This window comes from Entelurus aequoreus, linkage group LG17 (assembly GCF_033978785.1).
Source record: "Entelurus aequoreus isolate RoL-2023_Sb linkage group LG17, RoL_Eaeq_v1.1, whole genome shotgun sequence".
Lineage (NCBI taxonomy): Eukaryota > Metazoa > Chordata > Actinopteri > Syngnathiformes > Syngnathidae > Entelurus > Entelurus aequoreus.
This window is the reverse complement of record NC_084747.1, coordinates 19,219,780-19,234,941: the sequence shown is the minus strand read 5'-3', so window position 1 is coordinate 19,234,941 and position 15,162 is coordinate 19,219,780. Positions and strand designations below refer to the sequence as shown.

Genomic DNA, 15,162 nt, shown 5'->3' with positions numbered 1-15,162 from the left:
AGACAATAAAAATAAAAACAGTGCGGACGTTAAAAGTTAAAAGATTAAAAGATTTAGCTGAAAGATAAGGAGAAACGTGAATAAATACATTCTTTTGTTTTGGAGAATATCACGTACAGCGGGAGGTCAGAGTGCAAGCATGACAGCTTGCTCGCGCCTACTGATAGACAAATGATAGTTTAAATTAACTTATAGATAATCTTTAAGTGAATTAAAAGGGTACTTAAATACACATGAAGTAGTACGTATAATCTTTGAATTAAGGTTATTGATTAGCAATTAATGGGATAGTTAAGACTGTAATTTTAAAACGTGATATGCAAAATTGAACTAACCGAGAGGATATGAAAACGATGGGTGTACATGTTTTGAGTTCCAAATTCTGGAGGAAAAAACCTCAACAAAACGTAAAACCATACAGACGGACTTGGGTGGTAGCCACGGTTGTGCTAGGTCAAGCGAGGGTGGAAAGGATGTGCAGCCGGGGGACTGCCAACTTCTCTGAACAAGACAAGCTCCAAGGTGTAGCCAGAACATGCTCACAAAAAATACAGGTGTGACAGCAGGACGAACAGCAGGATACAAACAGACCCCTGCTGGACATAAGTGTCAACGGACAATGTTCAACACAATCTTTGAAGCATTCCTTTGTGGTCAACCTGCACACACCTTGTAATGACCTGCTTACGAACTGTGCCCTGACAATTCAATACCGCACAGAAGGAACTTCCTGATGTTGCCTGACAGCACGACATCAGCTGACAACTACTGGGGACGCCTCCCAGGAACGAGTGGAAGACGGGGACTGCTCCAACTGTCCTAGCACTGGCTGACGGAGGTGCGTCCGTGTGCCCTGCCACCCAAACCGCCAAAGTGTATGATCACCAATTAGACGACTCATAATAGGAGCCTTTTGACTCTTGTATATGGTGGGACTCAAGGTATGGCCGCTCATGTGAACTATCCTTACAACAATTAGAATGGCATAAGATGGACAACTAATGACCCACATTGTTCCTTTGCTCTCTGTACTGCCTACGAAACCAAAAATGTAGGTCAAATGATAAAACAGGGCGTCGCTGCCGCTGATTGAACCGATACGCAAATACCACATTTTCAATTATTTCGGTTGTCTGTTAAAAACATAGCTATTGGCTGCAGTTTGGACATTCCTGCTGTAGGCTACAAGGAGCTAGCAGCTACACAACAGCTGAGCTAAAATAAAATTTAAGCATATCAAATATTTATAGTTGCTTTTTACATACACAAAGTCGCAGAGAGACAGAAGTCTGTAGAAAGTATTCAGTAACAAACGTGTCCGCATTATTAAACTTTCTACCACAGGAAACATACTGAACAAATACAGCAGTTACTGTCAGACTCTAATCCGGATTACCTTGTCTATCAGAGACGCATGCGCCGATGCATCTGTGTTGCCGGACCCATCACTACCGCGTGTGTGACAGGGTAATCTGAGCTAAGGAACTGCTAAGGATTGAGTGGCGTGTGGAAGAGTGGAAGACTCCACGCTAAACTTCTCTAAAGTGGGCTGGCTCAAGGTGGAGGACAGAGTTAAACAACTTGCACTGAGCCTAGTCTATAAAATCCGCTACACCTCCCTGATACCGAAGTACATGCCAAACTACTTCCTTAACGTAAATGACCGCCATAACCACAACACCAGGGGGTGCTCCACTAACCACGTTAAACCCAGATTCCGAACTAACAAAGGTCTTAACTCATTCTCTTTCTATGCCACATCAATCAATCAATCAATCAATGTTTATTTATATAGCCCTAAATCACAAGTGTCTCAAAGGGCTGTACAAGCCACAACGACATCCTCGGTACAGAGCCCACATACGGGCAAGGAAAAACTCACCCCAGTGGGACGTCGGTGAATGACTATGAGAAACCTTGGAGAGGACCGCATATGTGGGTAACCCCCCCCCTCTAGGGGAGACCGAAAGCAACGGATGTCGAGTGGGTCTGACATAACATTGTGAAAGTCCAGTCCACAGTGGATCCAACACATCAGCGGGAGTCCAGTCCACAGCGGGGCCAACAGGAAACCATCCCGAGCGGAGACGGGTCAGCAGCGCAGAGATGTCCCCAACCGATGCACAGGCTAGTGGTCCACCCGGGGTCCCGGCTCTGGACAGCCAGCACTTCATCCATGGCCACCGGACCTATGCGACTCCCCCTCGCAAGGGACAGGGGAGAAGAGGAGAGAAGAAAAGAAACGGCAGATCAACTGGTCTAAAAAAAGGGGGGGTCTATTTAAAGGCTAGATTATACAAATGAGTTTTAAGATGGGACTTAAATGCTTCTACTGAGGTAGCATCTCTAACTGTTACCGGGAGGGCATTCCAGAGTACTGGAGCCCGAATAGAAAACGCTCTATAGCCCGCAGACTTTTTTTTGGCTCTGGGAATCACTAATAAGCCGGAGTTCTTTGAACGCAGATTTCTTGTCGGGACATATGGTACAATACAATCGGCGAGATAGGCTGGAGCTAAACCGTGTAATATTTTATACGTAAGTAGTAAAACCTTAAAGTCGCATCTTAAGTGCACAGGAAGCCAGTGCAAGTGAGCCAGTATAGGCGTAATATGATCAAACTTTCTTGTTTTTGTCAAAAGCCTTGCAGCCGCATTTTGTACCAACTGTAATCTTTTAATGCTAGACATAGGGAGGCCCGAAAATAATACGTTACAGTAATCGAGACGAGACGTAACGAACGCATGAATAATGATCTCAGCGTCGCTAGTGGACAAGATGGAACGAATTTTAGCGATATTACGGAGATGAAAGAAGGCCGTTTTAGTAACACTCTTAATGTGTGACTCAAACGAGAGAGTTGGGTCGAAGATAATACCCAGATTCTTTACCGAGTCTCCTTGTTTAATTGTTTGGTTGTCAAATGTTAAGGTGGTATTATTAAATAGATGTTGGTGTCTAGCAGGACCGATAATCAGCATTTCCGTTTTCTTAGCGTTGAGTTGCAAAAAGTTAGCGGACATCCATTGTTTAATTTCATTAAGACACGCCTCCAGCTGACTACAGTCCGGCGTGTTGGTCAGCTTTAGGGGCATGTAGAGTTGGGTGTCATCAGCATAACAGTGAAAGCTAACACCGTACTTGCGTATGATGTCACCCAGCGGCAGCATGTAAATACTAAAGAGTGCAGGGCCAAGAACCGAACCCTGGGGAACTCCGCACGTTACCTTGACATAGTCCGAGGTCACATTGTTATGGGAGACGCACTGCATCCTGTCAGTAAGATAAGAGTTAAACCAAGACAAGGCTAAGTCTGACATACCAATACGTGTTTTGATACGCTCTAATAAAATATTATGATCGACGGTATCGAAAGCGGCGCTAAGATCAAGAAGCAGCAACATAGATGACGCATCAGAATCCATCGTTAGCAATAGATCATTAGTCATTTTTGCGAGGGCTGTCTCCGTAGAGTGATTTGCCCTGAAACCGGATTGAAAAGGTTCACAGAGATTGTTAGTCACTAAGTGTTCATTTAGCTGCTGTGCAACAGTTTTTTCGAGAATTTTGGAAATAAACGGAAGGTGGGAGACCGGTCGGTAGTTTACCATGAGGTCAGGATCGAGGTTAGGTCTTTTGAGCAGAGGATGAATAACCGCTTTTTTGAATGCTAGGGGAACAGTGCCGGAGGAAAGTGATAAGTTTATAATATTTAACACTGATGGACCTAATAATACAAACAGTTCCTTGATAAGTTTCCCAGGAAGTGGGTCAAGTAAACATGTTGTTTGTTTTATCCCACTTACACGCTGTAATAATTCCTCTAATGTTATTTCATCAAAAATAGAGAGACTATTTTGGAGGGCAGTGTCCGTCGTATATACAGTCGTATTTGTGTTAATAGAGCCCAGTTGTAGCTGGGATGCGTTGTCTTTAATCTCCTTTCTAATGAGTTCAATTTTCTTATTAAAGAAATTCATAAAATCATCTGCCGAGTGGGTGGAGCTACTGGGAGGAGTCCCTTGTTGGGTTAGCGATGCTACTGTACTAAACAGAAATTTAGGATCGTTTTTGTTGAGGCGGATGAGATTTGAGTAGTATTTAGCTTTAGCTAAGGTAAGCATGCGTTTATAAGTTATTAAACTATCACTCCATGCTTGATGGAAAACCTCAAGTTTAGTCGCGCGCCATTTGCGTTCCAGTTTTCTACATGATAATTTATGAGCTCTAATTTCTTCTGTAAACCATGGGGTGCGCCTTTTAGGGGCCCTTTTTTGCTTTAGCGGTGCTATACTATCAATAATTTCGCGCAAGGCATCGTCAAAGTTGTTAGTGAGTTTATCATTATATGCATTCCACATCAATGTGGAATGCGCTCCCAACAGGTATAAAAGAAAGGGCATCTCTATCCTCCTTCAATATTTAAGGGGAATACAGTAAGTCCCACACACTGACACTTACTCACTTATTCTGTACTTTAGGTTCTCACCGGGACAGGTAAAATCCTAGAGCCTAAACTATTGTGTTTTGACTGGACAGGCAGAGTGGACACGAGACTAATAGGCCTGGGGGTTAGGGATTTAGCTCCTCTAACTTCCTGCCATTCAGGGAAGAGTGATTTACCCCTACTAAGCAGACGTAGGTCCCGTCTGTTACATATGTATGATGACGTATGCGCGTGACGTCTATCGTTGAAACGGAAGTATTCGGACACATTGTATCCAATACAAAAAGCTCGGTTTTCATCGCATAATTCCACAGTATTCTGGACATCTGTGTTGGTGAATCTTTTGCAATTTGTTTGATGAACAATGAATACGGCAAAGAAGAAAGCTGTAGGTGGGATCGGTGTATTAGCGGCTGGCTGCAGCAACACAACCAGGAGGACTTTGACTTGGATAGCAGACGCGCTAGCCGCCGACCTCACCTTGACTTCCTCCGTCTCCGGGCCGCCGTCCGCATCTGTGATTGGGTGAAGTCCTTCGTCGCTCCGTCGATCGCTGGAACGCAGGTGAGCACGGGTGTTGACGAGCAGATGAGGGCTGGCTGGCGTAGGTGGATAGTTTTTAGCATAGCTCTGTCGAGGTCCCGAAGCTAAGTTAGCTTCAATGGCGTCGTTAGCAACAGCATTGTTAAGCTTCGCCAGCCTGGAAAGCATTAACCGTGTATTTATATGTCCATGGTTTAATAGTATTGTTGATTTTCTGTCTATCATTCCAGTCAGGGGTTTATTTATTTTGTTTCTATCTGCATTTAAGCCAGATGCTATCACGTTAGCTCCGTAGCTAAAGAGCTTCGCCGATGTATTGTCGTGGAGATAAAAAATTCACTGTGAATGTCCATTTCGCGTTCTCGACTCTCATTTTCAAGAGGATATAGTATCCGAGGTGGATTAAAATACAAATCCGTGATCCACAATAGAAAAAGGAGAAAGTGTGGAATCCAATGAGCCAGCTTGTACCTAAGTTACGGTCAGAGCGAAAAAAGATACGTCCTGCACTGCACTCTAGTCCTTCACTCTCAAGTTCCTCATCCACGAATCTTTCATCCTCGCTCAAATTAATGGGGTAATCGTCGCTTTCTCGGTCCGAATCGCTCTCGCTGCTGGTGTAAACAATGTGCAGATGTGAGGAGTCCTTCCTCCGGTGACGTCACGCTACTTCCGCTACAGGCAAGGCTTTTTTATCAGCGTCCAAAACTTTATCGTGGATGTTCTATACTAAATCCTTTCAGCAAAAATATGGCAATATTGCGAAATGATCAAGTATGACACATAGAATGCATCTGCTATCCCCGTTTAAATTTAAAAAATTCATTTCAGTAGGCCTTTAAATGAATGCTTTGGAGAAACGACATCAACCACGGGAAACAGGAGAGTGTTTCACACCTTTAATTGGTAACAGTCAACGGCTAATTAAAAAAAACTAAAATTAAAAATATGAAATTTTCACTCACTGAGCAGCATATTTACAGAGAATAAAAGACAAACAGAACAAAGTGGCATAAAAACACAGCAGCATTTCCCTAAAAAGTGTTTTTGTCCGTAAAACAAAAGTTGATGCGTGGCTCCCCACCGTTGCCATTTCCTATTCCAATCAAAAGCACTGGAGGGCGACGTGGTTAAACGAGAGGGTAACTGGCTGCCGTGGCGATGCCGCAGTGGTTCTTGCGGTCCTTGGCCATGAAGATGTAGCCTTTGTTGCCCCACTTCTCGCTCCAGCTGCAGGACAAGAGAGGTCAGCGTCGCGAGGCTAACGACGTCGGGCTTCAGCGCTCACCTGTTCTTGACGATCCAGTACTTCTTGCCGTCCACGTCCTCCCCCTCGTAGCCGTAGCCCACCACCAGGACGCCGTGGTCCAGCTCCTCGCTGCTGCACTCCTTCTCGTAGTAGATGCCTAAAAAGGGGCGGAGTCACGAAGATTAGTTACTAAGTACCAATGATTGCCACACACACACTAGGTGTGGCGAAATTATTCTCTGCATTATTTGACCCATCACCCTTGATCACCCCCTGGGAGGTGAGGGGAGCAGTGAGCAGCAGCGGTGGCCGCGCCCGGGAATCATTTTTGGTGATTTTAACCCCCAATTCCAACCCTCGATGCTGAGTGCCAAGCAGGGAGGTAATGGGTCCCATTTTTATAGTCTTTGGTAGGGATGTCCGATAATGGCTTTTTGCCGATATTCCGATATTGTCCAACTCTTAATTACCGATACCGATATATACAGTCGTGGGATTAACACATTATTATGCCTAATTTGGACAAACAGGTATGGTTAAGAGAAGGTCCTTTTTTAAAAAAAAATTATAAAATAAAATAAGATAAATAAATTAAAAACATTTTCTTGAATAAAAAAGAAAGTAAAACAATATAAAAACAGTTACATGGAAACTAGTAATGAATGAAAATGAGTAAAATGAACTGTTAAAGGTTAGTACTATTAGTGGAGCAGCAGCACGCACAATCATGTGTGCTTACGGACTGTATCCCTTGCAGACTGTATTGATATATATTGATATATAATGTAGGAACCAGAATATTAATAACAGAAAGAAATGGGGGGAGGGAGGTTTTTTGGGTTGGTGCACTAATTGTAAGTGTATCTGTTTTTTTTTATGTTGATTTAATAAAAAATTAAAAAAAAAAAAACCTTTTGTGTGAATGAGTGTGAATGGGGAGGGAGGTTTTTTGGGTTGGTGCACTAATTGTAAGTGTACATTGTGTTTTTTATGCTGATTTAATTATTTAATTTAAAAAAAAACAAAAAAAAACGATACTGATAATAAAAAAAACGATAGCGATAATTTCCGATGTTACATTTTAAAGCATTTATTGGCCGATATTATCGGACATCTCTAGTCTTTGGTATGACTCGGCCGGGGTTTGAACTCACGACCTACCGATCTCAGGGCGGACACTCTAACCACCGAGTAGGTTTTGTGGCGAGAACGCACCTGATTGGTAGAACTGGAAGGACTCGTGACCGGCGTCGATGGCCACGGAGACGGGGCCTACGGCGGCCACGGCCTTCATCAGCGCGTGCTCCTTGCCGCTGGGGACGTCCACGAAGCCGGTGTCGTTGGCGGAGTTGTACGAGGGGTCGTAGTGGCACGGCTGGTCGTCCTGGAAACGCGTTAGCGGCGGTTAGAGAGGAACCGGGGGAGAGCGGCTTCCCGCGTGTGAGCGGCTTACAGTTCCCACGTAGGGGTAGGCCTCCTCCGAGTCCAGCCCGTTGTTGTCCTCGATGTACTGGAAGGCCTGGTCCATCAGGCCGCCGTTGCAGCCCTCGTTGCCCTCGGGCCGGGAGCAGTCCACCAGGTTCTGCTCGCTCAGCGACACCAGCTTGCCGGACTTGCGGAAGTGTTGACCCTCCAGAGCGCCCGTGGTGCTGAAGGCCCAGCAGGAGCCGCACTGACCCTGCACACCACAGGAAGTGACCACCGTGTGGATTATTTCTTGCATTTCTTTGCATTATTAAAAACACAGCTTGTTCTCACACACACAACTTTTACACTCGCAGGACTTTTACTGAGATTTATGTCAGACCTGGGCAAAATACGGCCCGTTAAGATTTTCAATCCGGCCCGCCAGACGTTCTACTTAATTTTTTTAGACCTTCACCATCATTACCGTAAAATATCAAATAATATTATTTAGCTCAGGTGTGTCCAAAGTGCGGCCCCCAGCTAATTATTTACCGGCCCGCCACACATTCTGGAAATACTATTGCAAAAATAAAAATGAATGATGTGAAATCTAACGAGAAAAAGTTGCAATGTTGACACAAAGCTGCCATGCAGGCTGTTTTTATTCTTTTGTCTTTCTTTCTTTTTATTTTTTTGCCGTTGCTCCCCCCCCAAAAAATGACAAAAAATCCATATAAATTATATTTAAAATGTTTTAAAAATGCCAAGCTTTGGAGAATATATACTGTATTTTTGCTTAAACAGTCTATAATGAATCTTTAAAAAATATAGTTTAAATACCCTTGAACTGAATTTAAAGAATGCCCGGTTTGGGGGATGTTTGTGTTACGATCAATGATAGTAAACGTCTATAAAAAAAAAAGAAGTATTTTTTCTTTAAATTGTTTAAAGACTGCTCTGTCTGAGGGATTTTTTTTTTACTGGCAATGATAATAAACACCTTGATAAAATATTTTGGAAAAATACATTTAAATGTTTAAAAAAATGCCAAATTTTAGGGAATATATATTTTTACGGTCATTGATAATAAATCACTTAAAATATTTAAAATATATAGGGGTCTTTCTTTCTTTTTCTTTTTTTGCTGTTGCTCTCCCCCCAAAAAAATAATGACAAAAAATCCATGTTATAATGAATTATTTTCAAGGCTCCAATTACTTCAAATATTTCACTTTAAAATGTTTTATGTGGTAAATATTGCATATATTGTGTAGTTGCCTTATAAAAACATCGTTTTATTTGACAAAAGAGCATAAAATAAACAAAATAATAGTTCAAACGTAAAATCGACAGATATATCTGATGTTGATCTCGTAACTTAAGTGTTGAAAGTAAAAAAAACAACTAATAAAAACGTATCACTTTATGAGTGGGGCACCTTTTAGATCCCAAATATATATTGTGGTATTTTATTTATCTTTTCATTGTGATTACTCAAAAATATTAAAGAATTAAAATCAATGCATTATTGATCTTTTAGGGCTCTAATTACTAAATACTGCATATTTCAGTTTCATTATAAAAAACAAAGTTGTTTTTGACATAAAAGCCATAAAACCTTTTTTTTTTTTATTACTTTATATCAACTTGAAGTTGATATAGAGATTTACTGTAAGCATTAAATTAAAAAAAATAATAATAATAATGTGACTTATTTTCAACATTTTAATGACTGAGACCCTTTATTTTTACCTAAAGGTAAAAAAAAAAAAATCCATATATTTTGTCATGGTTTAAAAATGAAAAATATCAAAATGGCCCCCACATGCTTTAATTTTTCTGTGTGCGGCACTCAGTGGAAAAAGTTTGGACACCCCTGATTTAGCTCATTCACGTAAGAGACTAGACGTATAAGATTTCATGGGATTTAGCGATTAGGAGTGACAGATTGTTTGGTAAACGTATAGCATGTTCTATATGTTATAGTTATTCGAATGACTCTTACCATAATATGTTACGTTAACATACCAGGCACGTTCTCAGTTGGTTATTTATGCCTCATATAACGTACACTTATTCAGCCTGTTGTTCACTATTCTTTATTTATTTTAAATTGCCTTTCAAATGTCTATTCTTGGTGTTGGCTTTTATCAAATACATTTCCCCCAAAAATGCGACTTGTATATGTTTTTTTCCTTCTTTATTATGCATTTTCGGCCGGTGCGACTTATACTACGGAGCGACTTATACTCCGAAAAATACGGTATTTACAAATGGTTGATTTATATAGGCTAGTAAGGTAAAGTTTTGTACCTGACAAGTTTCGGCTGCCTTGCTTCCGCAGCCTTCATCAGCAAAGACTATCAACAGGGACGAAGGAGCCTACCAACTACCCCACACCTGGGACAAAGTCCCGCAGGGCCGCCCCCGGCCGTTTTGGTAGACATCCAGACCACAGGGGGCGTGTCAGGTACAAAACTTTACCTTACTAGCCTATACAAATCAACCATTTATAAATAAAGAGCCTAAGTCTTGAACTATAAAAAGTATTTCAATGGTCGAAATCTGCGCTTTTGAGTGTTATAGCAGTTGTTACGGTAATCTACGTCACAGCAGCTCAGACCAGGAACAAAGCAGAGTGGGCGGGGTTTGTTTTCAGAGCAGCCAGCCCGAAACGCATGTGTCAGAAATGGATGCGGAAGCGGATTTTTACGTGATAATATATCATATTGTAGGTGCTTTACACTTTGCATTCATTTTTGTTGTGTTTTGCTTGATTGTAAAAGATACACAACTATCAAGGAGCTGGTCTGAGAAGTAAAAGAGGAGCGATGTTCATATGTTGTTAATATTCAGGGTTTTATTGTTCATAGTTAATATTGTAAATCTCATTTTCTTTATTTTAATGTACATTTTGGGTGTCCCATTTAGTCAAAAACTGTCAAATTCCACACGCGGAAGCACATTTTTACAACAGATTTCCGCATAAAAGTGATAATATATCATATTGTAGGTGTTTATTACACTTTGCATTCATATTTTTTTACATTTTTGTTGTGTTTTGCTTGATTGTAAAAGATACAAAACTATGGAAGAGCTGGTCTGAGAAGTAAAAGAGGAGCGACGTTCATATGTTGTTAATATTCAGTGTTTTATTGTTCATAGTTAATGTTGTAAATCTCACTTTCTTTATTTTAATGTACATTTTGGGTGTCCCATTCAGTAAAAAACTGTGAAGTTCCATTCCGTTTTTTGAGGTGGTCTGTCATAACTTTATATGAATTCTATGAGACATTGAGACTTTTGGTATTAGTGTTCCTGAAAAAAAGGGACCCCAACACACCAACTGTACAGCAGATTTTTACAGCTAAATGTGTATAAACACACACACATTTTTTGACTCAAGAACAGTTTTTTCCCTAAAGCCATAACCACGGTGAACTCTCACAGGCACTGATTTTATAGTTTAGCACCTCTCTGTGTGCAATTTTTACTTTCCACCCACAATCTGAATGCTTCTGTATATACTGTATATGTATAATATTTATTTCCTGTAAATAACACATTAAACATAAATCGTCCTCAGGACTGGACTGTGCACCTTACCTCCTTTTGCACTATTTTTCTTTCCTTCCTATGTTTTGCATATTTTGTAGACTGTCGCACTGATACTGGAGTTGTTTTTAATCTCATTGTACCTGTGTATAGTGACAATAAAAGACATTCTATTCTATTTTTTTTTTCAATGTGGCCCCCCCGAGTTAAAATATTTACCCAGCTCTGGTTTATGTTGTCGTTCAGCACTTCCACTTTGTGAGAAAGAGCGGGAGGGAGGCGTGCGAAACGCAGATAAACAAGCGGCCACCTTATCTCTCACGCCAAGCAGAACATTTACCCCAGCACACGCTTTAGCGACTGTTAGCTACCTGGTCCTTGACGGGGGTGACGTAGCCTTGGTCCCTCCAGTCCACGGAGCGCGGGGCCTCCAGGAAGTTGGGCTCCATGAAGAGCGACCCCTTGAACTTCCTCTCGCTTTTGTGCTTGTAGCCGTTCATGATCTGACGGAACTCCTCGTGGGTCTGAATGGATGACAGCAGGTTTTTGTCACTAATAATTAGTGTGTGCTCCTACTAATACATCACTACTTTTATAGATTTCAAAACATGTTCATTCATTATTTTCCTATTTTATTAAAACGTTTGTGTAATGATTGTGTTCCCTGTCAATGACAATAATCTGCTTCCAAACAACTAATTATTTTTTTTAATTATTTTATTTCATTTTGTTTTTATTCTAATGACACAATTATTGGTTTACTGTAAAATTAAATTTTAGAAATCTTTGAAATTTTCTAAAGTTGGAGATAAATGTATTGAAAAAAATGTCCTTTTTTAAAAAAAAAAAACATTCAGATTTAAGAAAAAAAGGCTAATTTAGGGCAAAGAAAATAAACTTCATGAAAAAAAATACTGCATTCAAATGCTTTGGGGAATCTACACTGTTTTTGTTTAAACTGTCAATAATAAACCTCTGGAAAAATGATTAAAAACATTTTTTTAAATGTTTAAAGAATGCCAAATTTGGGAGAACTTATATTTGTTTTAATGTCAATGATAATCACTTGAAAATTATATTTAAAATGTTTTAAAAATGCCAAGCTTTGGAGAATATATACTGTATTTTTGCTTAAACAGTCTATAATGAATCTTTAAAAAATACAGTTTAAATACCCTTGAACTGCATTTAAAGAATGCCAGGTTTGGGGGATGTTTGTGTTACGATCAATGATAATAAACCTCTAAAAAAAAGTATTTTTTATTTACATTTTTTAAAGACTGCTATGTCTGAGGGATTTTTTTTACTGGCAATGATAATAAACATCTTGATAAAATATTTTGGAAAAATACATACAAAAAATGCCAAATTTCAGGGAATATATATTTTTACGGTCATTGATAATAAATCACTTAAAATATTTGAAATATATATATTTGAAATGTTAAAAAAAAAAATGCTAAGCTTTGGAGAATGCATACTGTATTTTTGCTTAAACAGTCAATAATAAATATTTTAAAAATATTTTTAATACATTTAAATGTTTGAAGAATTACAATTTGAGGCATTTCGTGTTACTATCAAGGATAATGAAACCTATTTTAAATAAAATATATATATTTAAAAAAAGCTACATTTAAATAATGCTATGTTTGAGGGATTTTTCTTTCACTGGCTATGATAACAAACGTATTGATAAAATATTTAGAAAAACACATTTAAATGTTTAACGAATTCTATGTTTAAGGGAATATTTTTTTACTCTCACTGATAATTAACTTCTTAAAAAAACACATTTAAATGTTTAAAAAATGCCATGTTCGGGGAAATATTTTTTTACTGTCTATGACAATAAACCTTTTTAAAAATATATGTAAAAAAAGCTTGTCTTTGGGGAATCTACGGTATTTTTGCTTAAACTGTCAATAATAAACCCCTTTATTATTTTAAAAACACATTTAAATATTTAAAGAACGCCAAATTTGGGGGAATATTTTTTTTTTCTGTCAATGATAATGAACTTTTTGAAAAAAATATTTTGAAAAACACATTTAAATATTCAAAGAATACCAAGCTTGGGGGAGTATGTGTTTTTACTGTCAATAATAATAAACCTCTTGCAATAAAAAAAAAACAAAAAACATTTAAATACGTAAAGACTGCTAAGTTTAGGGATTTGTTTTACTGTCAATGATAATAAACCTCTTAATTTTTTAAATTACATTTAAATGCTTAAAATAGGAATATATAGTTTTTAAACTATCAATGATAAAACCATTTAAAAAATATATATAAATGTTTAAAAATGTTTTGGGGAACATTTTAGCAATAAACCTATCAAGTGACATAAAATTTATATTTTTTTAAGACAAAAACAATTTTACAATTTAAAAATTAAACCTTTGATTTTGTAATTTATTAGAAATAATATTCAATAATTGCGTGCTTCTTATTTAGAATTTGACCATATGTAAGAAGTCCGACATTTCAAGAGACGACGTACCATGTCTCCAAAGTGGTTCATGCCCAGGCGGTACGAGTGTTCTCCCATGGAGTGTTCCAGGTTGTGCATCTCGATCTTCTTCAGGTTCTTCTCCCACACCATCCTCCTCCAGCCCTCCTCCTTCTACACGCACCCAAAACGACGACGACCATCAATACGACGCATCACCAATCAGCATGACAACAGAGAGCAACAATTGCTGACCTCGTGGTATTTCCTGGAGTGCCAGCTCTTCCACAGATCCCAGTGATCGTCCAGCTGAGGGTCCAGACTGGGAGCGCAGGTGGCCGCACTCAGGCACACGGCCAACACGACAAAAGGCAGCATTGCAGCGGCCTGTGGGGTGGACAAAACAATAAGTTATACTACTAGCGGCCACTAGGCTACACATTTCATTCTGATGTCGGGGATATTTTGTGCCCTTTATTTTGAAAATTAACAATATATATTTCTCCCTGTGACCAAAAAATGTCCGATTGAAGACGCCCCAACATTTAAATTGTGAACAAGAATACGGGAGGCTATTTTGACATTTTCTTCCAGCCTTTAAAAAAACGAAAGTGTGGGTTAGTACTAGTACTATCAACATTTCAGCGTTTCCAGTTTTACATTATTGTGCCTTTTTGCTAATGTTTTTAATGTTTACATTATATTTCTACAAAAAAAAAGCAAAAACTGTATTCGACAATTTTCAAGTTTCCCCTGTGATCAATACCGTTTGTCGAAGTCTTTTACATGCCATCTGTTGTCCATCTCATATGAATTCAATACAGTTTTTGCTAACATTTTATTTCTAGAATGAAAAAAAAAGAAGTTTTAGTACATCCCCTATGTTGTTCACCATGTTTTAAATTTGCTACAGTTTTTTCTGCCAATTATTTTTAGTTTACAATTGATAAATAGATATTTTTTACATGCCATCTGTTGTCCTTCACATTGGTTTTTTTCCTATATTTTTTTGCTAACAATTTATTTGTACCATCATGTTTGAATTTTCCTAAAGTGTTTGCTAATTATTTTTAGTTGACATTTTATTTCTACAAAAAATTAAGTCATTCCGTGCCATCAAATCATCCCATTGGAATTTTCCAAGTGGTTTTTTGTTTACATTTTATTTCTACAAAAAAAATAACATTCTATTATTACATGCCATCTATTGTCCATAACATTTACATTTTCCTACAGTTTTCTGCTGATACATCTTTTAGTTTTACATTTTATTTCTACAAAAAATACAAATATTTTTACATGCCACCTGTTGCCCATCACATTTAAATGTTTCATGTTACGGTTTATTTCTACAAAAAAAAAAGGAAGTATTATGTGCCATCCTACAGTTATTCTGCCAATTTTTTTTGTTTGCATTTTATTTCTACAAAAAAGAAAAATGGTGTTATTCTGTGCCATCTGTTGTCCATCACATTGGAATTGTTGTAGATTTTTGCTAATACATTTTAT

At 38.6% G+C, this 15,162-nt stretch overlaps 1 protein-coding gene across 2 annotated transcripts in view; it reads right to left on the bottom strand.

Moving 5' to 3' along the window:
• Positions 1-5,874: 5,874 nt before the first annotated feature.
• ctsla (cathepsin La) overlaps positions 5,875-15,162 on the bottom strand; it is a 19,092-nt gene continuing 9,804 nt past the window's right edge. For both annotated transcript variants that reach the window (XM_062025112.1, XM_062025113.1), the window contains exons 2-8: positions 13,909-14,040; positions 13,705-13,827; positions 11,573-11,725; positions 7,693-7,917; positions 7,455-7,623; positions 6,279-6,396; positions 5,875-6,220 (exon numbers count right to left, since the gene is read on the bottom strand). In XM_062025112.1, the coding sequence (XP_061881096.1) occupies positions 6,121-6,220; positions 6,279-6,396; positions 7,455-7,623; positions 7,693-7,917; positions 11,573-11,725; positions 13,705-13,827; positions 13,909-14,040 (1,020 nt within the window). In that variant the 3' untranslated portion in view covers positions 5,875-6,120. The remainder of the gene's footprint in view (positions 6,221-6,278; positions 6,397-7,454; positions 7,624-7,692; positions 7,918-11,572; positions 11,726-13,704; positions 13,828-13,908; positions 14,041-15,162) is intronic.